This window comes from Nannobrachium achirus, assembly GCF_963921795.1.
Source record: "Nannobrachium achirus genome assembly, chromosome: 2".
Classification (NCBI taxonomy): Eukaryota; Metazoa; Chordata; class Actinopteri; order Myctophiformes; family Myctophidae; genus Nannobrachium; species Nannobrachium achirus.
In genome coordinates this window covers 14,573,586-14,600,565 of record NC_137811.1, presented here as the reverse complement: position 1 = coordinate 14,600,565, position 26,980 = coordinate 14,573,586, and the positions used below count along the sequence as shown (strand labels likewise).

The 26,980-nt window shown below is 45.3% G+C and overlaps 1 protein-coding gene across 1 annotated transcript in view; it reads right to left on the bottom strand.

Moving 5' to 3' along the window:
- Positions 1 to 1,524: 1,524 nt before the first annotated feature.
- kcnn3 (potassium intermediate/small conductance calcium-activated channel, subfamily N, member 3) overlaps positions 1,525 to 26,980 on the bottom strand; it is a gene marked incomplete at both ends in the record, with an annotated part of 242,181 nt that continues 216,725 nt past the window's right edge. The window contains 4 exons of the mRNA XM_080739938.1: positions 1,525 to 1,718; positions 3,103 to 3,397; positions 16,389 to 16,458; positions 17,202 to 17,329. Of these exons, the coding sequence (XP_080596064.1) occupies positions 1,525 to 1,718; positions 3,103 to 3,397; positions 16,389 to 16,458; positions 17,202 to 17,329 (687 nt within the window). The remainder of the gene's footprint in view (positions 1,719 to 3,102; positions 3,398 to 16,388; positions 16,459 to 17,201; positions 17,330 to 26,980) is intronic.

The following is a 26,980-nucleotide window of genomic DNA, read 5'->3' as shown; positions in this document are numbered from 1 at the left end:
ATGCGTTAAACCCTGCTGCTTTCTCAGAAGGCGGCAGCGAAAAAGTACCGCTGCTGGTGTGAATTCAGCGTGCAAGGAGAAGGGTTTGTGTCAGGGTGTTGAGACCAGCTTATGCTTTGAGCGGCAAGAGTCACGCTGACGCGGCGCGCGACAAAAGTGGTGTCAAAGTGACAAATACTCCGCCGTCGGTATTGCGTACCTCTGGAATAAAACGAAAGGTTGCAGACAAACTTCATGAAAATGTCACGCCCTGTGACTGGTTGGGAAGATGCTCGGGACTGCACCCGCTTCCTTGTTTATGCCTTTTTATGAATGCTCAGAACCTCCGCGACGTCGTGAGACCCGCGACGTTGTGACACTTGCCGCTCAGAGCAGTAAACCGGCCTTTTAAAGGAGACAGTGTGTGTGTTTGCGTGTTTATACAGTGCAGTGCATGGAGTGCTTGGCAGTATAATAGGCGAAATAGCGGCTCCTACTGGACACCTAGTGCATCGACTTTTGAGTGTAGAATAAAGTGGGCCTTGCTTTGGAAAGGGTCTCTTCAGGTCAAGTCCGTGCGTGTGTTCGTGTGGGTGCGTGTGTGAGTGTGTGTGTGTGTGTGTGTGTGTGTGTGTGTGTGTGTGTGTGTGTGTGTGTGTGCCACTAGTGTGTATGGTGGTCGCATTGATCGACCCTTCGTTTTAAAGGGATGCTCGCTGACACAATTAGCGTCCAGATAGAAAAAAAAAGAAACCATCATAAAGATTAAAAGACAGTCAATAGTTCCTGATGGAGGGGGAGAGAGAGAGAGAGAGAGCAGGCTGTTCGGTAGAACGAGAGGTATATTTTTTCCGACTCACTCCATCGCTCTTCGCCTCGCTAGCTGTCGTTTGTCTTCCTCATCCACTACTCTGCCCCTTCACTCGTTTTCCTTCACAGCTCCCATTCTCTCCGTCCTTCCTTCCGCTAATCCTTCTTTCGCTTTTGTCAGGGAAGCTCTCTCTCCCTCTCTCTCTCTCGTCCCTGAGTCTCTCCGTGTCCGTCCGTCCGTCCGTCTCGCCATCCCTCCCCCTCTCCGCTGTCCTCTTCCTCTCATCTTCAGCCGCTTTCACGGCTGCTAATTTTAGCAGACCTCCTCTCCTCTCTCCTCTCTTCTCTTCTCTTCTCTTCTCCTCTCTTATCTTCTCTTCTCTAGAACAGATTTCAAAATCACCCTTTCTTTCTTCTCTCTCTCTCTCTCCCTGGGGGTTCCTCCTGTTTAACTGTGCGCGGCCAGTGTTCTAGCCTTAGCGCCGGGGAGCGTCTCATTTGGTTTCTCAGTTAAGAGCTCAGAAGTTCTGCCCACGCCTGTGACCTTTCCGTCTCTCTCTCTCTGTCTCTCTCTCTCTGTCTCTCTCTCTCTCTCTCTCTCTCTCTCTCTCTCTCTCTCTCTCTCTCTCTAATAGGACGGGGCTAATCCTCTTTCGTTTCGTCTCCTTCGCCCCCTCCCCTCCTCCTCCTCCTCCTCGTCCATGACGGTCGGTGCCTTTCCCCTCCCTGGTTCCATCAGCAGCTGTTGGGACTGGGCGCGTCCTGTGGGCTGGCTGCCTCGGGGCTGAGGCTGTGGGGGGACTCCAGGGCCACGGCCGGGGGTCCCTGCGTGGCGGCGGTGGTGGTGTTGGGTGGTGGTCCCTGGACCGTGGGGGGCACGGGGAACGGCACGGCGCCCCCCTGGGGTAGAGGCCCCAGCAAGAGAGGAGCTGTGGACAAAAGTGGTGGAAAAAGTAGCTAAGTAACATGTAATCTCCAGTGTTAGAATTAAGCAATATTAATTCTCCAACCTTGGCACACTCTGACTCCACAAAAGCCCCTTTTCCACTGGCCCAACTCCACTCCACACCACTCCACACCACACCGCCCACTTGTGCAAGGTTTTCCACTACAAGGACCTGGGTAGAGTGGTGTGAAAGTGGTACTAAACGGGGTACTAAAAATTATCCACTCTAGAGTAGGTCTGAGCTAGGCCACACAGGGCCAAACACATCATAATGACTGATCACTCACTACTGTACCATGATATAGTTGTAATACATGATAATAGATTCTATTGTGTTATACCACTATTATAATCTATTATAATTATCATAGTAATACATTAATGCTTTATAATGTATTATAATCACAGTTATAATCCATTATAGTGCATTATAATTAGGATAGTTGTAATACAAATGTATATTGTATTATAATCACAGTTAAAAGGGTCAATTTGTTTCTTACCGATAGGGGTACTTTTGTGTAATGGAAAATGTAGATATTTTTATGTGGTGCGGTGTGGTGTGGTGTAGTGTGGTGTGGTGTGGTGCTAAAACTGCAGTCGAAAAGGGGCTAAAGTGTCCATTATATGAACGAGAGGTCCCGGATGCGAGAGACAGCTTTCTTTTACAACCGTGTGTATCCGTGCGTAAGTTATGGTCCATGGAAAACAGGTCGTTTTGACCAAACCTGCGATCTGGGACTAGAATCCGAGATGTATGACTTTTTCTGCAGTCATGATCAATACAAGTGGATCGCAAGATATCCTGACTACATTATTTCCCGATGCATGGGAAATGGAGTCTTTTCATCACGTCTGTGAACTTCTTAAGGGTCCCCCGGCACTCCTCGGTTGTATCGCTAACACTCAACGTGTTAAAAGTACCAAAAGTAAAAGTACTTATTATTATGTGCAGTGTCCTGTTTCACAATGTATCATAGTGACCGTCATATCTATGTAATGTATTATAGACTTTTCAAAACAGCCAAAGTCTAAATTGGGATGAGGTGGAAAAAGCAGTGGTTCTCAACCTTTTCGGGCCGCGACCCCAAAATAATCATATTTTTACTGGGGATTTGGCCAATGTTTAATTTGTCATTTTAGAGGTATTAAAAAGTCCTTAAATTGGCACTTTAGAAATGTGCAGATACCCTCTATACACTCAAACTTTATGTTAGTTTATTGTTTACTGTTGAGAGCGAAAACAACGTTACACATTAAGTTAATCATCTGGGGACCCCCCCAAAATACTTTGGGGACCCTCCTGGGGGTCCCGACCCACAGGTTGATGAGAACCACTGACGTAAAGTAAAACAAAATGCACGTACTTCTTCCGTCGCCGGCGGTGGACAAGGGAACCAGCGCTGCAGTATTGGCGGTATTGACATTGGCGCTGGCGGCGGCTGCAGCGGCGGTGGTGGGCCCCCGGGGGCCGTCCCTGTCGCGCAGCAGGTGCACCAGCGCGGCGTGCTGCGCGCTCAGCGTGGCCGCCAGGTGGTGCGGCAGCGCCGAGAAGCCGGCCGTCAGCTGCTCCACGCGGTGCTCCAGGGACAGCATCTGCCTCTCCAGGTCCTCGCTGCGGTCGTTGAGCTCCGACATCAGCTCGTACATCACGCTCTGCATCTGGAAGATATCCACGTACGTGGATAAATGCACAGTAGACGTATACGCAAAGAAACACATACGCGCAGAACGCACGCACGCAAAAACACAAAGACCGCAAACACAAACGCACACACACACACACACACACACACACACACACACACACACACATACACACACACACACACACACACACACACACACACACACACACACACACGGACGGACGCATGGTCAAAGTAACACACACAACCAAAAAGAAATATGCACGCGCGCACACACACACACGCATACACACACACGCACGCACACACACACGCACGCGCACGCGCACACACACACACACACACACACACACACACACACACACACACACAAAGAAGCACAAGGCCACCACATCAATAGACAAACGAGAAAGAAATACTGAGTCATCATCATCATCATCATCATCGTCATCATTGCTATTGGAGGAAGAGATCAGAAGTACAAATCCAGTCAGACAATATCGTCTCAGTCGGGTGGAAAGTCCCAAACTTTTCAGGATTCAAATTCAGAAGCATCAAAAGTAGCAGGTCTGCTAACGAGCTCGAGCCCGCGGATCTGCAACGTTTGATGTTTTTGTGTGACGCTGTAGTACAGGGGTCGGCAATTAGATTTGCACGCAGGTGTTAATGTCAGCCTCTGTGGGGTGTATTTATATGCTCAGCATTCTGCCTGGTGGATTAGATAAGTGGTTGTCAACATCATAGACGTAGAAAGGTAGACTCCTCCTTTGGCTCTGAGGCGTGAGATTGCGGGACTCGGCGACCAGTGGTTTACGGTCGTTTACCACTTCCACGTGCGCGTCACAGAAACCGGAAGTTGCTAGGCCAATCAGAGGCAGGTGGGGGCGGGCCTAAGAACAGCTGAGCCGTGCAGCCGCGCAACATCAGGAAATGGATAGATTGATAAGTCACGGAAAAGATGCGTTTTGATTGGCCAGTAGTCACATGACTGGCAGCGTGGTCTCCGGCAATCGCGGACGTCCGCACTCCAGTTGTTGCACGTCGCTCCAATGAACTGCAGTGGCCAATCTGGCCTCTAGCTTTTTATATGGTCAACATGTTCTGGATCAGAGCTTCAAAGTGGTCACGGCCCACCCACCTAGAAGCCTGTGGTCAGATGGGTGGGCCAAACTGTCCATTGTGTTCCGGCTTAGATCAATGGAACAGCATAGTAGGCCTATGCTTTTTTGGGTTCCTATTTATAAGGATCACGTTCATGATTCTTCTTCTTCTTCTTCTTCTTTTTTTGTTACATTGTCATTGTCATGTTATATTATATTATGAATACAATCTTATTGTTCTGCCGAATATTTGGGGGGCTAAATCACATGTAGGGAATGGCTGGATTCCCAACATGTCTCAGATGAGAACATACATTACATTCACCTGTGGTTGGCCTGCAGCTACCTTGCTTGCACACACATGCGTGCGCACGCACACACACACACACACACACACACACATACATGTACACACACACACACACACACAGGGACGTGCTGGCCATTGGGAAAAGCGGGACAACTCCCGAATGGCCGGTTCATTCCCGGCCGGTCCAGGCCGGCCATTAGGAAAAAAATAAAAATAAAATGTCGTTCCATTTTGTTCATTATACAAGGCTGTCGCACAAAAGTAGTGAAAACAGCAGATCTACAAGCACACAACGCCTCGCACAGTTGTGTGCTTGTAGATCGGTTGTTTTCACTAGTTTAAATCATTTTTAAAGTGATAAATACAAAATAAACGGTTATGGACATACAAGGTTTCCACCCGACAACGATGAAATATAACTCATGTAATTGGCCCACTGGCTTGTCACTTGTCATGATCTGAAATGTCAAATCTTTGAGTAGCAGCAGCGCTATAGAGAGAGAGATCTCTCTCTCTATAGCGCGCAATGAGGGCCTCTCCAACTATTTTTCCCGGGCTGAATCAGGGGCCCAGCACGTCCCTGCACACACACACACACACACACACGCACGCACGCACGCAAACACAATCACACACAGGTTGTAAACTCATCTCATCCAGGCCTGACTCAGTTCGACACAAACACACAGCGTACATGACCATAAATCAATGCTTGCGCACCTTCTAAACACATTTATGGATTATTATAGAAACCCTGGTCTGGCACATTGCGGTTTCGTACAGCAACCGTTGTTCCGCGGCTGGTAAAGGCCAGTAGCCCAACTCATTAGAGACTGTTTACCTATAGTCCCTCTCCCAGAATGGTTTCCCGCGGCCCTACCGCCCACAGTTTACTCTTATGATTGCCTGCAAAACAAAGTGTAGTGTATTTATTTGGTGTGTTTCTGTAGCAGGGGCGTCAATTGGGTATGGCAGGGGTATGCAGCTGCCATACCCTGGGACCAGGGGGGAAAATAAAAGTTACTTTTAAATATAAATCCATGAATGTCTCTTTGTCTATCTGTGGTGGTTATTATGTTGTTAAATTACAGTAAAATAACTACAAATGCAACATCTTACAAAATGGTCACTTTAACAAGGTATTATAATTATATTCTCCACACCTTTATTCTCCCCATTTTGACAAAATGGTATATTCCCAGGTTCCGCAGGTCAGCTGCACGGGTGCAATGCACTTGAACAACCGTTCCAGGCTGCTATATCAGCACAAGAAACCGTAGAAACGGGGGGAAACATAAAATGTACTTCTTAAAATAAATGTATCATGCCTGTTGCTAAGGTATGGCAACATGATTGTTGTCACTCGCGCGTGCAAGACACCAGTCACGTTGCCATACCTTAGCTTTTTCTGAACTGACGCCCCTGTTCTGTAGTGAATTAATGTATTCTGTATTCTAGGAACACACATTTATGTTGAACACACATCTAACTATTCATTTACCGATTGTCTAGCGGTGTGTCCGTCTGACCGTCTGTCTGCATGCTGACATCACTGATATTAACCAGTGTTGCCACCTTGGTAACAGCCGCATGCCGAAACAATGCCCAAATAATGTCTGTCTGACATGATGAAACAAGTGCCCAAATTTGGACATTACTGACATCACTGACTGACATCACTACAGTGCCCACATTTGGAAATTACATCACGGACTGGCCTGGACAGTGGACACGGAACACCATATATGGGCATAAAAAGAGCCAGCCAGACAGAGATAAGAGATCTCCATATAATGTATGGGCATGAAAGGGACACAGAAAGACAGAACGAGTATTGCACAACTGGACGTCAATGGTGACTATTCTGCGCAACGGGCACCGGTCTGGATTCTCCAACATTACTTCTTCTTTCGTGTATCATCGTTCTTGATGATTGGTTGGTGACATTTTTGGTTGACTCCTACATTCAATCCCTCATATACTGTGCACACCGGCACCAGTGGCGTCAGTTCAGAAAAAGCTAAGGTATGGCAACATGACTGGTGTCTTGCACGCACGCGAAAGCGTGCGTGCAAGACACCAGTCATGTTGCCATACCTTAGCAACAGGCATGATACATTTATTTTAAGAAGTACATTTCTATTCTTTCCCCCGTTTCTACGGTTTCTTGGGCTGGATATGGCAGCCTGGAATGGTTGTTCAAGTGCAGCTAAACTTGTTAGTAAACGTGCCACAATTAACAGTAATGCATTGCACCTGTGCAGCTGACCTGCAGAACCTGGGAATATACCATTTTGTCAAGATGGGGAGAATACAAGAGTGGAGAATATAATTATAATACCTTGTTAAAGTGGCCATTTTGTTAAATGTTGCATTTGTAGTTATTTTACTGTAGCCTCATTTAACAACATAATAACCAGCACAGATAGACAAAGAGACATTCATGGATTTTCCCCCTGGACCCAGGGTATGGCAGCTGCATACCCCTGCCATACCAAATTGACGCCCTTGATCTGAAGAGTATTGTTCTCAGAGTTATGGGGGTCCTTAAAATCAAAACGAACAACCGCGCTACACTCCATGGAACGTGGCCTTCGTATCGTTAGTATCATTGGTATCATCTGGAGGTGAAGAAAATAAGGTAGAGGAGGGGCTTTCACAACTAGTGATTTTTACTAGTTGACTAATTTGACCCACTAGCTGGTAGTCGACCAGTCAATAACCTATATTTATTATGTAATAATAAAAACACTCTGTGGCACGGCATTTCGCCGCAGCTAGGTTGCCATGACAATGGATACACACACAACTTGTGCACGTTATTGCAAAAAGAAAACAAAAAACAAAAACAACAACGATCACCGCTATGTGCAGACGGACTTTGGGTGAACTCTAGTAACTCCGGTAGGGAGATGCAGCTTGTGGGTGACTGGATAATAATATGCTGTCTATAATGGTTGTAATATTAAAAAGCAAACTATCACTATACAATCAAATTGAAATTAGCGTTTTTTTTTTATCAACTAGTTGATCATTTCTTTCCATTGTGGCTGCTGTGCATATAGCCTACACCAGGGGTCTTCAACGTTTTCAGGCCAAGGACCCCTAGTTGAGAAAGAGAGAGAAGAAGCAGGGACTCCCACAACCTGTTCATAGATTCCATACAGTTTCATTGTTTGACAGCACGATCATGAGTGTATTTTGGATTCATGTCAATTTGTGTTTTCAGATATTTAACCACTTGAACCGTTAATACTTAATAGACTTGACATTTCACTCTGTACTTAGTCTGCTCTTTTCCTCCTTCTAGTCCACACCAAAGCTCTTTGCCAAAGATAGCCGATCTACAAGCTCACAACGCCTCGCAGCGTGAGGCGTTGTGAGCTTGTAGATCGGCTATTTTTGGCTATTGTTCTCAGAATATGGACGCTAGGGTTCAAGTGGTTAATATAAAAAAGTAGAAAAAAAAGTTTCTATCACTCAAAGATTTAGAGGACCCCTGTTGAAGACCCCTGGCCTACACTGTATACAAAGAGAAACAATGAGAGTGAGTTAGAGACTATCAGCACCATGGACAGCGACACATGTTGACTGGGTTCACTGCTTGCTTACAACTACGTATTAATTTACGGAATAGAGTTACGAAGTTTGACGTCATTTACCCATCCTACCTGGTTCACATTTTTTTTCAAGCCCCCCCCCCCCATTCTGAATTCTGAACATAAACAAATGATCTCAGTGGTTTGTCTCATACGGATATGAAGAATCAACTGATGGTGAGAAAACGCTAATGTTACTGTCGCCGAATCGAATCAGTTACATTTTCACCAGAAACAGACTGTATCAAATATGAGTGACTGACTATCATAACGATACAGAGCCAACTTCCCGACAATATCGTGGAGACGGTTTGTTTATTTTTGGAAAACAATATATGAGACGATTTTATGATGATCCAATGTTATACTCCATTATAGGGAAATGACTTCCGTGAACCGTGGGATGAGCGAGTGACGTTATGACTTCGTTACTCTATGTCTGTCCGTCCACCAGCTGTCTACATACTGGCCTGGACACGGAACACCATATATGGGCATAGGACACGCATGCGCATGCTGAAACAATGCCCACATTTGGAGATGCCTGAGCTCACAGATACGCCCGGGTTCTCCAACATCACTTCTGAGACGCCTACATTCAATCCCTCATATATTGTGCACACCCCCTGGGCAAGGTCCGAGTAGGTTATTAAATAGACCGATCGGTAATGATGTTTTGAAAATTATGTTCCCTGTTCTCCCCTTGCACTTTGTTTTTTTCCAGTTGTGTGAGTAACAACTGAGACGTCAATGTCAGAGCCGCCTCCCTGTTTTGCTCTTGTATTGTAATCACCATCTTTCATCTTCTTCTCAGCCTCCTTTGTTGACTCCACGCTGGGCGCCATGCAGCAACAGTGCTCTCTACACTCTCACCAAATTGGTATCCTGCACTGAATAATGTATGTTCTGTTTACTAGAGGAGCTGGAGAGACGGGGGAGACCCCATAGTTACTGTTACTGAACAAACACTTTATTACGATTACTGTCACAATATCATCCCTCATACTGCATTCACTCATTCCTCCTTCCCACGGTATGAGGTCTGGACTTCAGCAGATAGGCACCGAGTATGAGAACTTGGCCCCGATCATTTTCTGATCGGGGCCAATCAGTGACTGCGTTTCAACTTCTGTCCGCACAACAAGTGAAAAGCTTCCCCTGATTGGTCCATGTGTAGATGGTGACGTAGATGCTTGTTGTAGCATTCTCAAAACAACATGGCTGCCCTCGATGCAACAAGTGTAACAGTTAATGCTGAAACAATAAAACAAGCATTAAGTGAAGTTATTTCAGAGTTGGAATCAATTACAACAATTAAAAAGGAACAGGAGTACGCGCTAGCGGAGTTCATCGGCCGAAAAGACGTGTTTGTTTGCCGTTCTTCCGACTGGCTGAGAGATGTTTTGCCACGCTGATTGGTTAGGGGAGTCTGTCTGTCTGTCAGGGCAAGTACTCCCGCCCACTTTTCAAGCTGCCTACTGCCCAAAGTCCAGACTCATTGTGGGAAGGAATGAGTGAGTGAATGCACAGTATGAGGCTGGCTGGCCAGGATAACAATAATAGAGATGTTTAATACTGTTAATGAACAAACACTATAGGGATGATTACTGTCACAATGTTGAGCATGTTTAAAGGAGATGTTGGCCTAAACCCCACCTGGACTACTTTTTGGAGAGGTAGTAAGTAAATCTAAAGGTAATAGCATTCTAGGCCGAATTCTCCTTCAACACTGTTGCGCACATGTTTCACACTGTTACTGAAAAGGCCACTTTATTTCAATGATTACAATATAGAGCTATTTAACACTGTTACTGAACAAACACTATAGCGATGATTACTGTCACATAGCATGTTTAACACTTTAAAATCAGTTACAGCACCTTTGAGCTTTGATGTAACTATACTGTTGCAAAATTGTACGTCCTAAAACCGTTTCTTTTTCTACTATCATTCTCAAAAAAATGTAAAAGCGTGAAAATAGACAACCTAGAAACTCACAGCGCATCGTGTCACTTGTACTGTAGATCTGCTATTTTCACTTGTTTTGTTAAAGAAACACTTGTATGATGGAGTACAGGAATTAATCTTCCTGTACTCCATCCCTATTGAGCTTGGCACATTTACTGGGGGCAAGCTGCCCAGATCACACATATCACACTTGTCTTCTTATTTTTCACTCTCAAAAAGCGCCTACAATGTAGTGCATTTGAAACTACATTGCAGTGCACATCATGGGGTGATCACTGCTTATTTCGTTGCTGAGTGAGGTCAGCAAACAAAGTGGCGTGAGTGAGATGAAAACACCTGGGTGAAATGTGCCAATCTCAACAGGAAACAACGGTACAGCGTTGCTACGGCGACAGCCGTAGCAACGCGATGGGATGAGGAATAGACGTAATAACCCGTTATGACTGGTGATAAACTGATTAATATCCTGGTCAACGGTGGCCTATAACAAACATCCGTTAGGTGCGCTAATAATGGCCGGAGAAGCAACGGGCCGGACCCGTTGTTATAGAATTATAAATGTTTTATTACATAAAGCCGCATTTACCGTCTATTATGGGCTGCTGGGTCATTTATGTGATTAACGAGCTGACACAGAGAGAGAGAGAGAGAGACAGGGAGAGAGAGGGAGAGAAGGAGAGAGAGACAGAAAGCCGGAGGGAGAGTAGTGAAGGAAACCCTCTTACGTGGGTGTTACCACATTTAGAGGAAAGACAGAACAGAAAAGAGGGTGGGGGGGGGGGGGGGGGGGGGTAGAAGGAGAGAGAGAGGGGGGGGGGGGGTCACCTGCTTCGTTTTGATTGGCCTCCGTAACCATGGTGAACTCACAAGTGGCCAATTGAGATGGAAATATTGAAAACATATATGGAACAAAGACAAGACTCTACGGACATTAACACACACACGCACGCACGCACGCACGCACGCACGCACGCACGCACGCACGCACGCACGCACGCACGCACGCACGCACGCACGCACGCACGCACGCACGCACGCACGCACACACACACACACACACACACACACACACACACACACACACACACACACACACACACACACACACACACACACACACACACACACACACACACACACTCTCTCTCTCTCTCTCTCTCTCTCTCTCTCTCTCTCTCTCTCTCTCTCTCTACCTATCTCTCTCTCTCTCCCGTCCTTTCTACATCGCTCCCTTTGAGATAGTCACACTTGCTTGCATGTACACACACACACGCACACACATCTTCTCTCATTCTCACTCAAACACCCACACAGGAAGCGAAACAGCAACTCTCTCTCTCTCTCTCTCTCTCTCTCTCTCTCTGTCTGTGTCTCTCGTCCCCCCTGCCTTTAACACTCGTCCTGGTTGCTAGGAGACGCAAAACCACGGCAACAGGCAGGTCAGCCTGGAAACAGTGGAAAGCAGAGGTATAGCGTTCTCCTGCCTTCATCATCACACATGCACGCATGCACAACCAGGGGCGTCACACCAAATTCTGGGCCCTGGGTACAAGGATCCACTGCGGGCCCCCCATGAACCCATTTAGACTGGGAACGCATTATTACACGTTATTTTGTGCTTTAACTATTGAGCTATTCAGCTATTTTTGAAAAATCGTGAACATTTGTGCAAGTCTTTGAATGTTTTTGACCCGATTCTATAAATGTCTTCTCATCTCAAAATGTGTTGTTCCAGGGACCCCCCCAGAAGCAAAATTAGAGTTTTCACAACTTTTCAAAAATAGCAGATCTACAAGCTCGTAGCGTGGCACTCGGTGCCGCGCTGTGAGCTTGTACTGTATATCTGCTATTTTTCAATAGCTAAAGTATACAATAAAGGCCCTTCCACTATGGGCCCTAGTAACTCAGTGCACGCACGCGCGCACACACACACACACACACACACACACACACACACACACACACACACACACACACACACAGTCAGCTGGTTCAGTCATTCTAAACTTTTCTTTTCTTTTTCAATTTCAAGGACCCCACCTTTGATATGCATAATTAGGCCACAGAACCCCCGTCTCCCCCGACCGCTTGGTTTGGTGAAACATTTCTGGTACATGAGTGGCCAGTCACGCATGCATGCACATTCCTGCTTCTGTGAAATTGCATTGGGGAAATACTGTGTCCACAGGCTGACAAGTACAGCGATTTAAACTCTGGTTTCAACCCAATCGCTTCGATTTTCTTCCATGCTAAAAAAGTTCACATCTGAGAGAGGGAAAGGCAACCTTTACTTTTTGGATACGATGTGCCCTAAAAGGTAAGAAGTGTTCATGACTGGTGGACCTTCCCCGGGAACTTTCCGATTTGGGCATGTCGTTTTCAGGAACCTCATCTCGGAGCTATATAGCGGAGGGAGAGGTTCTGAAAGGAGCTAAAGTGCTACGATGAGTGCTATGGGCTAAGGTTGAGTCTTCAGTTTAGGACAGAGGTCTTCAACGTTTTCAGGCCAAGGACCCCTTAGTTGAGAGAGAGATTAAGCAGGGACCCCCACAACCTTTTCATAGATTCCATATAGTCTCATTGTTTGAAAGCACAATCATCACTGTATTTTGGATTTGTGTCAATTTGTGTTTTCAGATATTTAACCACTTGATTACCTAATAAACTTGAAATCAAAGCAAATCGGTACACACTTGCTCTACACTCATGTCATCAACATGGATCTGTCCCATTTAGCGCCACCTTCAGGCCGATTTTTTAAAACACATTTTTGGACACTGCTCCTACACATTTTGGCCTAAAATCACGCTGCGACCTGATGGTCGCTTATCTCCCGATTAGGGAGTCTTACTGGTTGATAACTCTAAAAAGACAAATTAAACATTGGTCAAATGTTAGGGGCAGAAATTGTGAAAATAGATGATCTCGCGTTGCGAGCATGTAGATCTGCTATTTTCACTATAGATCCGTGATATACAACATGTAAAGCCTCAACTCTTAGTGCTTGTCAGGGCGGGGGGGTCCCCCGTTAAAACATGATTATTTTGGGGGTCGCGGCCTGAAAAGGTTGAGAACCACTGTCCTAGGAGACACGGGGAGAACATGCAAACTCCAGAAATGCCCTTTTGTGTAGGAGAGAGTCTGCAGTTCCAACTGCAACAGGGAGTTAGTTGGTTCCACAGTGTGGGAGCCAGAAGGGAGAAGAGTCCGGGACGTGAGGATCTGACGTTCATCTGCGCCCAGACCCATCCAGTTAATCTCTATAATCTGCAAGTGTGCCGATGACTTCCAAGTCTCTCCTCTTGTTTGCGAAAATCCGGTCCCCAGAACAGGTTGTTGCTGCCACTGCCAGCCAGCACGGCGTCAACTGAGCATTCAGCCAGCTGTTGGATGGATCAGTCGGGCTGGCAGAAAGCCTCCTCAGTAGTTCACTTCCATGAGAGGCTTGAGCTTTATTAAGCTTTGCTAACAACAACGACTGTTCCAAACGCCTCGCTTCGTGCCGCGCTTTGAGCTTGTGGATCTGCCACTATTGATCGATGCTTTTGTGTGACGCTGACGATATAGTCCGGTGCAATAGAGTGGTACAGTACGAGAACTTGTTATTTATTTTTTATATTTTTTTATATAAGTTTTATCCCACAATTTTGGTAACCCATTTTTATTTTTTTTTCACCCAGTGCCAATTGCATATAGTCTAGATGGAGAGGGTGGTCCACGCACATAGAGTGAATTTTTTTGTCGCCACCTGTTTTTTCCTAATCCTTAAAGGGTATATTTTAAGATTCTGCCAGGTGCCAAGCTGAAATATCGTCCCAAGGGGTTCATTTTTAATTATTTCTTGCACCTAACCATTCACTTAATTACTATACAGGAAAAAAAGACCCCCTGAAAAAAAAATTCTTTAAGTAGCATGTGAGGGGTCTAACTAGGGTTTTTTCATGATTCTGAATCCATTGCAAGCATTTGTTTTGCACAAAAAAGATTCTTAACTCATTGAGTGCCAATCCCGAACTAGTTCGGCTTTATTAGCGTATCGCAGAGTGCCGATCCCGAACTAGTTCGGCTTTAAAAAAAAAAAAAAAAAAAAAAAAATGAAAAAAATGTTTTTGAATTTTTTTTTTTTTTTTTGGACCCCATCAAATCTAGTGAACATGATTTCAATCGCGATTTTGCATGTTCCACCCCCATACAACCCCATCTAACATACAGGGCAGCCATGTTTGTTTACATAACATGTAAAACATAATGGCGATTATCTCAAGAATGCCTGAACGGATTTCCAATCGGATTTTTTTGTTTGAAAGCTGTGAACAAACTGCACAAATCCACTCCAATGCAATCCAGGATTGCATTGGATTTTTTAGAGCTCATTCTTCTCTGTTTTTTTCCCATGCATGAGGTGTGCAAGGTTTAATCATGGCTAAGTTGACGAAAATAAGGCTTCTAAAATGCTTGGTAGCCAATAGCTAACTTCAAGCTAACTTCATCCTCTTCCTGTACATGCACAAAGGAAAGTGTTCAGGCAAGTCATGGCTGCAGGGCTTCTGCATATACCAGCATATCTCTATGGGATTTTCTATGGCCACTGGGCGCCCTCTAGTGGTGACTAGGGTGGCACTCAAAGAGTTAAGGCTACAAAACTGTGAAAAGTGATGATTCATCACTTTTCATCAGCCCAAGGAATGTTTTTTTTTTGTGCAAAACAAATGCTTGCAATGGATTCAGAATCATGAAAAAACCCTAGTTAGACCCCTCACATGCTACTTAAAGAAGATTTTTTGGTGGGTATTTTTTTCCTGTATAGTAAGTGAATGGGGTAGGTGCAAGAAATCATTAAAAATGAACCCCATGAGAACAAATTTCAGCTTGGTACCCGACAGAATCTTAAAATATACCCTTCAAGGATTAAGAAAAAACAGGTGGCGAAAAAAAAATCCACCCTATGCGCACGGACCCCCTGTCCATCTGCCGCTTGGGGAGACAACGGACTGTAGAGAGGTATAAACCGCACTCATCAATATCTTGGAAAGACATACTGCTGCAGCGTAGGTATCAGTGGCGAGGAGCAAAAAACAAAACAAATAACTCAATTCACAGGAAGGTTCGCTGTACTCATATTTACTCTTTAGTCTCTTCTTCTGGACAGCTGCAGGGTTCTTTGGGTGCGGGATCAGGTAAATCATGTAGAGAGGTATACACCGCACTCAGACAACGGACTGACCTCATGCTTCCTTCTATGCATGAGGAGTCTAAGTTGGTTCTTTTCACCTGACAGGGGGGATTTCCCCGGTTTGGACGTAGCGCGTGGAAGGAACCCGCTATTCCAACCAGTTCCTTTTCCCTCCATCAGGCGCCCCGGCTAGCTAGGGGGAGGCAGTATAGAGACCAGGATTACTGCATGTTTTTGTGAGGGTATCTACCCCCTGGGAGACACGGGGAGAACATGCTAACTTGATTCTGATTGGCTGGTTTCCCTTTAATTGCTGTGGTATATGAGACTATGATCCACACCTTGAATAAGTTTATATGAAACCCAGGTGCGTTATTTCTTTCCACAGTGTTCCACAGTGCACCAATTATCTGCACCTGTGTTGTTGGCAAAAAAGCTGGGAACAACTTGTAACTGGGAACTACTTTCTTGCAGACCTTGTAGTGAAATATTAGTGAAATATAACAGTTTTAATTGGTACATGTCTATGATTTTTCATGTTGCCATATTGTAACCGTTTTAGAAAAGCAATAAGCCACACGAGGGTTGGAGACACTCGGCTTCGCCTCGTGTCTCACCACGCCTCTCAGCCATTACAAAATACCAGGTAACCATGTCTCTTGTGGCTTATTGCTTCAATATACAATGTCACACAAAAGTAGCAGATCTATAAGCTCGGAATGCCTTGTGAAGCAATGTCTTTTGAGCTTGTAGATCTGCTACTTTTGCTGTTTTTGAATTTGAATCACGAAAAGTGATCAAATAAATCAATGGAGTAATCGTCGCTATAAGCAATCGGGCTTCTAAATTGTTACCTTGGAGAGATCCACCAGTGTGTTGGCCTGGTCACTGAGTTTCCTCTGTTCCATCTTCACACTGCGCAGCCTGCACGCACGCACGCACACACACACACACACACACACACACGCACGCACACACACACACACGCGCACACGCGCGCACGCACACACACACACAACCACCAGAGTTTATCTCAGTCAGTGTCACCATGACTACCTTGCGTGCATGTGCGTGTGTAAGTATCAATACTGCAATGTAGAAATACTCTGTTACAAGTAAAAGTCTGGAATTCAAAATGTACTTGAGTGAAATTATGAAAGTATTGGCATCAAAATGTACTTAAAGTGCCTAAAGTAAAAGTACAAAATGTTTGAAAATAGCAGATCTACAAGCTCACAACGTGCCGCGACGCGTTGTGAGCTTGTAGATCTGCTATTTTCAAATAGCCAAGGAATGAAATAGGACTAAAGTGGATTAATGTATGTTTTATAATATTATAGTTTATATCTGCAAAGTAACTAGTAACTAAAGTTTTCAAATAAATGTAGTGCAGTAAAATTACAATGTTTGCCCCTGAGATGTAGTGGAGTAGAAGTAAAAGTACTGAAAACTGGAAATACTCAAGTAAAGTACTTAAATACCTCAAAACTGTACTTAAGTACTTAAGTAAAAGTACTTAGTTACTTTACACCACTGGTGTGCGTGTGCGCATGCTTGCGTATATGTGCGCATGCTTGCGTATATGTGTGCATGCTTGTGTATATGTGCGTGCGTGTGCGTGCGTGCGTGCGTGCGTGCGTGCGTGCGTGCGTGCGTGTGTGTCTTACTGGTGTATTGCCTGGAGGAACTTCCTCTGGTGTTTGCGCACTCGGGAGTGATCCAGCCTCTTCATCAGTTTAGTGTGTTTGTAGATCAACCACGTCTCTCTCAGGACGTTGGCAGCTGCATTCTTTATCTGAAACACACACATTTGAAATGTTTATTTATGTCCACATAAGCAGAAGTACAAGAATGCCTCGTACAAAGGACATAAACGATATCAGTGCAGTCAGATAATTAGTAAAGCAGACAGTTACAAAGTGCGTGTAGGGCAGAATGTTGTTACGTACAATATGTTGGCATACATGTCAAACACAGCAGACAGCAATCATGGGTAAAGATACCAGTAAGACTCCCTAATCGGGAGATAAGCGACCGTTGGTCGCTTATCTCCACAAATATCACAACCTCCACCTCTCACGTCATACGGGTAGCCATAGTTACACCTGGAATGTTGAATCTCCATATATGGAGATAACCTACGCATCACACAAAGTCTGACCTCACCAGCCCATACTTGGGCATGGACGACTTATATCTCCATATACGGAGATGGCCATATATGGAGATACGATGACATCACAGAGTCCACAGCTGATGATGTGGCGTGATGTCATACAATACACAAACAAGCCCTATATAAAGGGGCAATTCTCACCAGGGAAGAGAGCATTGCCTGGAATGTTGAATCTCCATATATGGAGATAACCTACGCATCACACAAAGTCTGACCTCACCAGCCCATACTTGGGCATGGACGACTTATATCTCCATATACGGAGATGGCCATATATGGAGATACGATGACATCACAGAGTCCACAGCTGATGATGTGGCGTGATGTCATACAATAAACAAACAAGCCCTATATACTGATGCGATACGATGACATCACAGAGTCCACAGCTGATGATGTGGCGTGATGTCATACAATAAACAAACAAGCCCTATATACTGATGCGGAGATATGAGCAGGGCAAAGGTGTGACGTGTGACGTGTGACCGACCGACGGACGGCCGGTGGAGGTTTTCATAGTAAACTGCTCCCTGACGGTCGCAAACAACGCCTCCTCCAAATGGAGCGACTTCCTATAATAGCTGATACAGAGCAGTACCTTGCTAATTGTTTGGCCCTCCTTTTGGGAAGGCCGGCCATTTGAAGGCCCCTCACAACCAACTTGTGCACGTGCCCTGAGCTCCCAAAGATAAAAAAAAAAGAGTTTACATCTGTAGCCTAGCTGTGCGATGGACTGCTCTAGCTGATTATATTTTAACACTTAAGAAAGCTTCCTCAAAGCTGTAATCGAAGGTACAGCCAACCTCGAGAATAAACACCTCCCTATGGGTTTCATTAACAACAATGACATGCAGGGGTGTTAGCTGAAATGGTAGAGAACACATAATCATCATTACACATGCTCGGCTTCACAGTAGAATGCTTATCTATCTATAAATGCGAGAAGTCTCTGCGTGTCTGTCTGTCTGTCTGTGTGTCTGTAATCCGCGTATCTCGAGAACCGTTCGTCCCACCGGCTTCATATTCGGCACGCACGTTCCCCGCCGCGGCACGGAGTGCAGTGCCGGGCCTCGACCCGACCCGACGCGCGGTTTTCCCGAACCGGCGTGAAACGTTCGGAATCTCCTTATGCGGGCTGATTGTTGACATCAGGCTGTTCCGGAGGAAATCGGCGCAAGCGCTGACTCATTGTGACATCACTTCATAAAAGGCTCTGACATCACGTACGCCACATGAGTCAACAAAAAATGGACGCATATAGACGTGTTCTGATGTTCATATATGGGCTTAAATGGACACAGGCAAACATATGGCCTGTGTCCATTTATGACAACAGGTATAATGGGGTTTGCATTAAAGGGGGAACTAAAGGGGGGGTCTGCAACACAGTCGGAGGCACAGACAGATACAGAGATCTCCATAATGGGGAATAAAGGGACACAGACAAACAGATATAGAGATATCCATATATGGGCATAAAATGGATGCAGACAGACAGATACAGAGATCTCCATATATGGGCATAAAATGGACGCTTAGAGACAGATAACTCCATATATGGGCATAAATGGACACATGCAAACAGATGGTCAAAACGGGTCCGACAGAGATCTCCATATATGGGCATAACATGGACGTAAACAGACAGATATCTCCATATATGGGCATAAATGGACACACGCAAACAGATGGTCAAAACGGATCCTATGACAACAGGTATAATGGGGTTTGCATTAAAGAGCGGGACATTCATTCCCTATTTACATTGTTCCCGAGTTGGCCAGGACGCCGACTAGATATCTCCATATATGGCATATATGGGCATAAAATGGACGCAGAATCACAAAGATCTCCATATACGGACATAAAGGGACACAGACAGACAGATACAGATATCTCATTATATGGGCATAAAATGGACGCAAATAGACAGATATCTCCATATATGGGCATATATGGGCATAAAATGGACCCAGAACTATATCTGCAGTGATCTCCATATATGGACATAAAATGGACGCCGACAGACAGACAGATACAGATATCTCCATATATGGGCATAAATGGACACAGGCAAACGGGTCCTATGACAACAGGTATAATGGGGTTTGCATTAAAGGGCGGGGCATTCATTCCCTATTTACATCGTTCCCGAGTTGGCCAGGTCGCCGACTAGACGCTGAAGGGCGGCCCAGCTTCTAGTATAGCATAATGGAGGACCTGAAGATGGAAGAGATATCTTTTGATATCAAATCCACATCCACTATTCTGTCATGCCTGACAGAATAGTGCCAGACACACACGCACACGCACGCACGCACACACACACACACACACACACACACACACACACACACACACACACACACACACACACACACACACACACACACACACGCACACACACGCACACACACGCACACACACGCACACAAGATTTCCAGGTTCGATTCCCGGCAACTCCTGGCTATGTGTTGAAGTGTCCTTGAACAAGACACTGAACCCCTAACTGCTCCCAATAAGAGGGTTGGTGCCTTGCATGGTTTCCTCTGCCATTGGTGTGTGTGAATCTGAGTGTGAGTGGATGAATGTGAAATACATTGTAAAGCAAAGAAAAAAACGCTCTACAAATGCTGTCCAGTCCACATGGACAATATAAAAGCAGTCCATTACAGCAGGGGTCTTCAACGTTTTCAGGCCAAGGACCCCTTAGTTGAGAGAGAGATGAAGCAGGGACCCCCACAACGTTTCATGGATTCCTAGTTTCATCGTTGGACAGCACAATCATCAGTGTATTTTGGATTCATGTCAATTTGTGTTTTCAGATATTTAACCACTTGATCCGTCATTATAATAAACTTGACCTTTTACTATGTACTTAGTCTGCTCTTTTGCCCCTCTACACCAAACCTCTTTGCTGAAAATAGCCGATCTACAAGCTCACAACACCTCGCAGCGCGAGGTGTTGTGAGCTTGTAGATCTGCTATTTTTGGCAACAGGTCTCAGAATATGGACATAGGGTTCAAGTGGTTAATATTAAAAGGATAGAAAGATTTGGAGGACCCCCTGGAGTAATTCTGAGGACCCCCTAGGGGTCCTGGACCCCCTGTTGAAGACGCATGGCATAGACGTAAAAAGGTGGACGCCTCCTCCGGCTCTGGGGCGTCTGTATCAGCGTGCGCCATTTTGGGGACGTTTGGTAGGCACAGCGTGATTTAGGCCAATTAGCAGCAGGAGAGGGTAGGTCTTTTCGTAACCCAGGGTGCGTTCGGATATGGGAACTGAGCATGCGCGCAGGGGGTAGGGGGGGACGGGGGGGATTAACACCTCCACTTTTTTTGGGTGGGGGGGATATCCCCTCCAGTGTTCAGGAGCTCTTTAAATTTTTAAAATCGCTTCATAATTGCCCGATCTATGAGGAATCAATCTGCAGTTTTGCTTTGCTTCATATAGATGCGTGATCGCTGATCGCGATGCGTCATGCCAATTTAGCCAAATAAGAAAAGAAAAAAAGCTCTCGAAGCACTATAGGCTATACATGGCATGTTGACAGCTTTTAAGTCTAAATATGTTTTTTTCGGACACACACATGTACAGTAGGCCTATGTGCTACAGTTCAAGGACATGCAGCAGCCGTCTGGCTGCCATTACCTAGGCGCTGAATTAAGTAATTAAACAGCCCTATTCTTTTACATCTCTGTCATTTTTGGTCTAATTTTACAAATGTAAATTTCTAAATAATAAATGAAATGTATTTATTATTACTGTACTCAATGTCAAACTAAATCAGGTGGGATATGTTTTATTTCGTTTAATTAGGCTACTGGTTCCATCAGATTCCCTTTTTTTTGGCAGGAGGCCGCCGTTCCGTAGCCTATTAATTAATAGGCCACTATGCGTCCATTGTTCACTCAACAAGGCCAGCCTATGTCACACTGACACGCTGGCATGAGATGAGAGAGACAAATAGATATGTGGACGTGACAAAAAAAAGTATTATATTAATATAGCCTTCTCTCTCTCTCTCTCTCTCTCTCTCTCTCTTTCTCGCCTTTTTTTCTCTATACGCAAACAATGTCGGTTCTAATAAAACAGACCTTATTGAGTGTGAGATATTTACAAGCATGATATCACTGTGATATGTGAATAAGCATTAGCCCCCCCATCCTCTGGTTTTATGCCAGTTAAATGGAATGACGGACAAGCTTCTGATTGGTGAATGTACCTACAGCGGTCATGCCATCGGTTTCCTCACACGTTTCCATGAAAACACACCCATGAATAATTTTTCACGTGGTGAGCGCACAATTACGATCATCGCAAATCACATAATCAGCTGCTGAGCGTTATTCATGCGTCAAACGCGATCGTCGGCAGTCGGTATCTCCTTAGCACGGGCGTTAATTACCGCCTTCTTAATTGGGCCCCGAGTAGTTCTCATTTCAAGGCGTATTACTGCCCTCTAGAGGCACAGTCCCACCAGTGCAGTGCAGTCAGCTCAGCTCAGCTGTTCTGAATGAGTTTAATTAATGCAACGCGATAGTGACAAGCAGGCAGGCAGTGGCAGAAGGAGACCGTCATTGCAGGTGCTGGACCTGCTGCTGGTGTGTGTAGGCTAGTCTCACATCATTCTCAGTCAAAAAACCAAAAAACGATAACGTCGTTCTTTAAATCAAGCAACAATGTAAGTACCTTTGAACAGATGCATAATGGAAATGCAATTTCGTTTGTCAACACATTTTAAGTTACGTTTCCTCTTGTTACTGTGGGGGGGATACAGTAACAAGAAAAAAAAATGCCTTGAAATCTGCGTAAAACAACTGTGTAATTCAGCTCAAGTGGAGGGGATATGTCCCCCCCTCCTCGGGGCAAAAGTGGGGGGGATATCACCAAAAGTGGGGGGGATACCCCAAAACTTTTCGCGCGCGCATAGCGCGCGCACATACCTCCCAGATGTGTCCCCTTCACTTTTAAAATGCCTCCTGCGCCCCTGGAACTGAGGGCTCTTGTCGTTCGTTTATTCGAACGGCCGCATCCTAGATTCTGACAAGTCCCAGGAAAGACGCGCTGCGATTGGCATAGTAGTCACTTTGAGTGGCAGCGTGCCTTCTGCACTCCCGCCCTTCCGCCCTCCCTTTTTTACAGGTCGCTCCAATGAACTGCAGCGGCAGATGAGGTACTGCATCTACGGTAGCTTTTTATTTGAGATATACGGGGAAAAATACGTTCTCCTTTTTTTACCGAAAGGGTTCACAGATTTGTAGAAATAGACCAATGGGTGATGTCACCGTTCCCTTCATCCATTTTTTTTTATCTTTTTCTTTTTACAGTCAGGGGAACCATTTTGAATATTTTATTAGACAACAATTTCTAAAACGCAAGTTCCATTCCTTAATTCTGGTTGGCTGGTTTCCCTTAATTGCTGTGGCATATGAGACAACCTTGAATCAGTTTATATCAAACCAAGGTGCGTTATTTCTTTCCACAGTGTTCCACAGTGCACCAATTATCTGCACCTGTGTTGTTGGCAAAAAAGCTGGGAACTACTTTCTTGTAGCTGGGAACTTTCTTGCAGACTCTATAGTGAATTATTAGTGAAATAGAACAGTTTTAATTGGTACATGTCGATGATTTTTCATGTTGCCATATTGTAACCGTTTTAGAAAAGCAATAAGCCACCTGTATTTTTACGGCTGAGAGGGTTGGAGACACTCGGTTTCGCCTCGTGTCTCACCACACCTCTCAGCCGTTATAAAATAACAGGTAACCACATGCCTCTTGTTATTGCTTCAGTAGAACAGCACAAGTACAGTCAAACCAACAAAAACAACAACAACAACAACAACAACAACAACAAAAATGTAGTACAGCACAAGTACAGTCGAGACGCCCTGACTAAAAAGTCCTTTGCGGTCTTGTTTCCGTTGGAGGTCCTGCCCTAGCATGACTAAATACAAGTACAGCATGACTTGACGTGGCTGTCCCCTACAGAAGTGACCCCTGCGGGGCTCATATTATGTCATTACAGGCGGCGGGGGACGAGGAGGCCTGCTGGAGGACAGACACTGAATGAGAGGCTTCAAAGTGATGCGCTGCTAAACAAAGGACAATTATCCCTCTGGGAGCATGAAGGAACCCATAGCAGCCATAGCTATGCATGCACAGGGGCGTCACAAGGGGGGGGAGTGGGACTGAGTATAGGGCCCAAGGTCGAGGGACCTGTCTTTAGCTATTGAAAAACAGCAGATATACAAGCTCACAGCACTGCACCGAGTGCCGCGCTGCGAGCTTGTAGATCTGCTATTTTTGAAAAGTCGTGAAGATGTGTGCAAATCTTTGAACACTGGTATATGTACTTTTAAGCGAACATTTGTAACTCTTCTGCATCTGGGGGGTCCCTGGAACTAAATATTTTGAGATGGGGGTCCGTGGCCAAATACATATCATTCTGGGGGTCCTTCACATGAAAATATTTGAACACCACTTACATAGAAATTTAAAAAAAACTTAGAAGGATTTGAAATATTCCGACTCCGCACAAATTTTCACAATTTTTCAAAAATAGCAGATATACAAGCTTGTAGATCTGCTATTTTTCAATAGTTAAAGCACAAAATGTGAGTGAATCCTTGTACCCATGCAGGGCCCAGAATTTGGTGCGACACCCCAGGCTGTGCATGCACACACGCTTGTGTTACTACGCGCGCGACTGTGAGGACATACACATTTTAGGACGGTTATTTTATTAATGGCATTTTTACCATGAAGAGAAAAGAGACAACAAAAGCGTGCCTAAACCTAACCTCTAAATGTCTATTCCTAAACCCAAACACACGCACGCGCAAACACACATAGAGCGTGACACTTTGAGCTACGGTACAGGCGCCCTTGTTTCAAACAAAGCGCTGGAAGGTGGCTTACATAACCTCCCGACTCAGCGGAAGACTCAAGGCTAGTCCGCCAAGGGCGTACTAGCCTTAGATACCCCAGAGCAGGGGTGTCACACCAAATTCTGGGCCCTGGGTACAAGGATTCACTGTGGGCCCCCCATGAATGTTCTTCATGGGGGGGACATTTGTGCCTTTGAATATTTCAAATCCTTCTAAGGTTTTTTGAAAAACCCATATGTCAGTGGCGCTCAAACTTTTTTCACGTGAAGGATATACAAGCTCGTAGATCTGCAATTTTTCAATAGCTGAAGTATAAAATAATGAAGAACCCTCCACCTTGGGCCCTCGTGACTCAGTCCCACTGCCACGAGCCAGTCGCCCATCACGGACACAAAAGCCGATTGAAAGTAAGTCCATTCACTGCAGCGGCCCTCGTCCATAGAAATGCAAATGCATGTCTTTTGTCTCCACCTGTACTCCGGGTGACATCGGAGTATTTGGAGCAATGGAACTTAAGCTGGGAAGACTAGTGTCACTGTGTGCACTGATAAATCCTGACGTCATGTAGCCTGATTTCAGACTCTGCGCTGGAGCTTGAGTCTGACATTGTCCCATTGTGTTGAGATTTCAAAGGGAAGGGGATTTGAAATTCCCAATCACAAGAGATCTGGTGGGAGGGGTTGTGTTTGACTTGTACAACATTCCCCCCTCCCCCTCCCCTCTATGACAGGCATCAAACAGGTCGTTGTCTTTGATGCTTTCATTAATTAGAGAGAAAATCACTTACGAGGTGTGCACAACCCCCTTTGCAGTTCAAAGGGAGCAATTAAGAGTTCTGGCTGAGCTCCCCCCTCCCTCCACTGTTTCTGTTGATTTTCTGCTTCTGCTGATTTGCTGTCTCGTTAGACCCATCCCCTCCTCCGAGGCTCCGACTCTCATTGGCCTGGTTTGCCTCAGACCAGAGAAACTCTAGGTTCATTACCCAACACCAGACCAAGAGAACCAGTCCACTCAGAGAGTGGGCGGGTCTATGGGGCTGGAGCCAGGCAAGACGTCATGGCTAAGTTTTTTACACCGTATGCTCTGATTGCAAAAGAAAATTTGGCTGTGTTGGATGATGCCGATGCGATATTAAGCATAGCTAAGTAACTTTATAAAAACAAGACCATTGAAAAGCCGACTGTTCCACCGTGTGAGGAAATGGAACGGATCTTAAAACGCTGTTGTTGCACACCCAAAATGCATGGCTCTCCAGAGGGAACGTTTGTCGCATGTACATACAGTATGAACTGAGGGAGGAATTGCAACGCTTTCAGTCTGTCTGCTGAGCAATCAAAATATGCAGAACTATTTGCAGATGAGTACTGTTATGCAAGACTAGAGTTTAGTTTTTTAAGTATTTTTGAAGTATGGGTAACATGTTTTACTCTGGGAAGGTGAATCAACTCCTCCATTCAGACTGATAAAAAAAATATCTGCCACAGATATTTCTTTTATCTGTGGCAGATATTCTTTATCTGTATCTACCATCCACTTTGAATGGAAAAATATCTGGAGAAAGAGATTTTTTTAATCTGTTATCTGGCCCAGTGGGAATGGGCCTTTAGACTTAAATCCTAGTCTGAAGACGATATGCAAGCTAGCAGTTATTCAGCACGGTCTGGAGCAGGTGGAACTCACACACAATGTCAGGTGGGAACTGGAAGTCATGACTTCCAACAGAAACCGTGCCAGTGGGAGCATATATATGTTACAGTACGTTTGGGTAACTCAGTACGTTCATTGTAAGAGCGCTTGTTTTGTCGTTCACCACCAGATGGCGACGACAGCCATTCACTAGTGAAGGCGCTGACGTCACTCGTTTGCGACTCTCTTTCTTTATTTACTAGCCTAGCTCGGCAGTGTTTAGCCATTAGCTTACTATGAGCTAGGGAGCGCTCCATTGTAGTCACTTGGACAGGGCGTTTATCGTGGGCTTGCCCAGGCCTTACGGCCTGGGCATAAATATAACGATTGCATTCACCACGGCTTCGTAACTCGTGCGGCGCTCCGCCGGCCGCGCGGCCCTGGCCCGCTCTTCGCGGAGCATGTTGATTTTGTGGATTTCTTAACAAAATACAATATATTTTTTTAGTTTCTATTTCTTTTTTCTAAGCAAACAGTCACTAAACAAACATCATCATCTACATGCTCAACACGTTGTTCGCCCAGCTCGACGTCCAGGGCAGTACATGGATCTCCATGCATGGAGAGAGCAGCCCATACAGAGATATATGCATGTGTCGGTGTTTGCATCGCTCACTTCGCACCGTCTCTCTCTCTCTCTCTCTCTCTCTCTCTCTCTCTCTCTCTCTCTCTCTCTCTCCCCCCCATACAGTA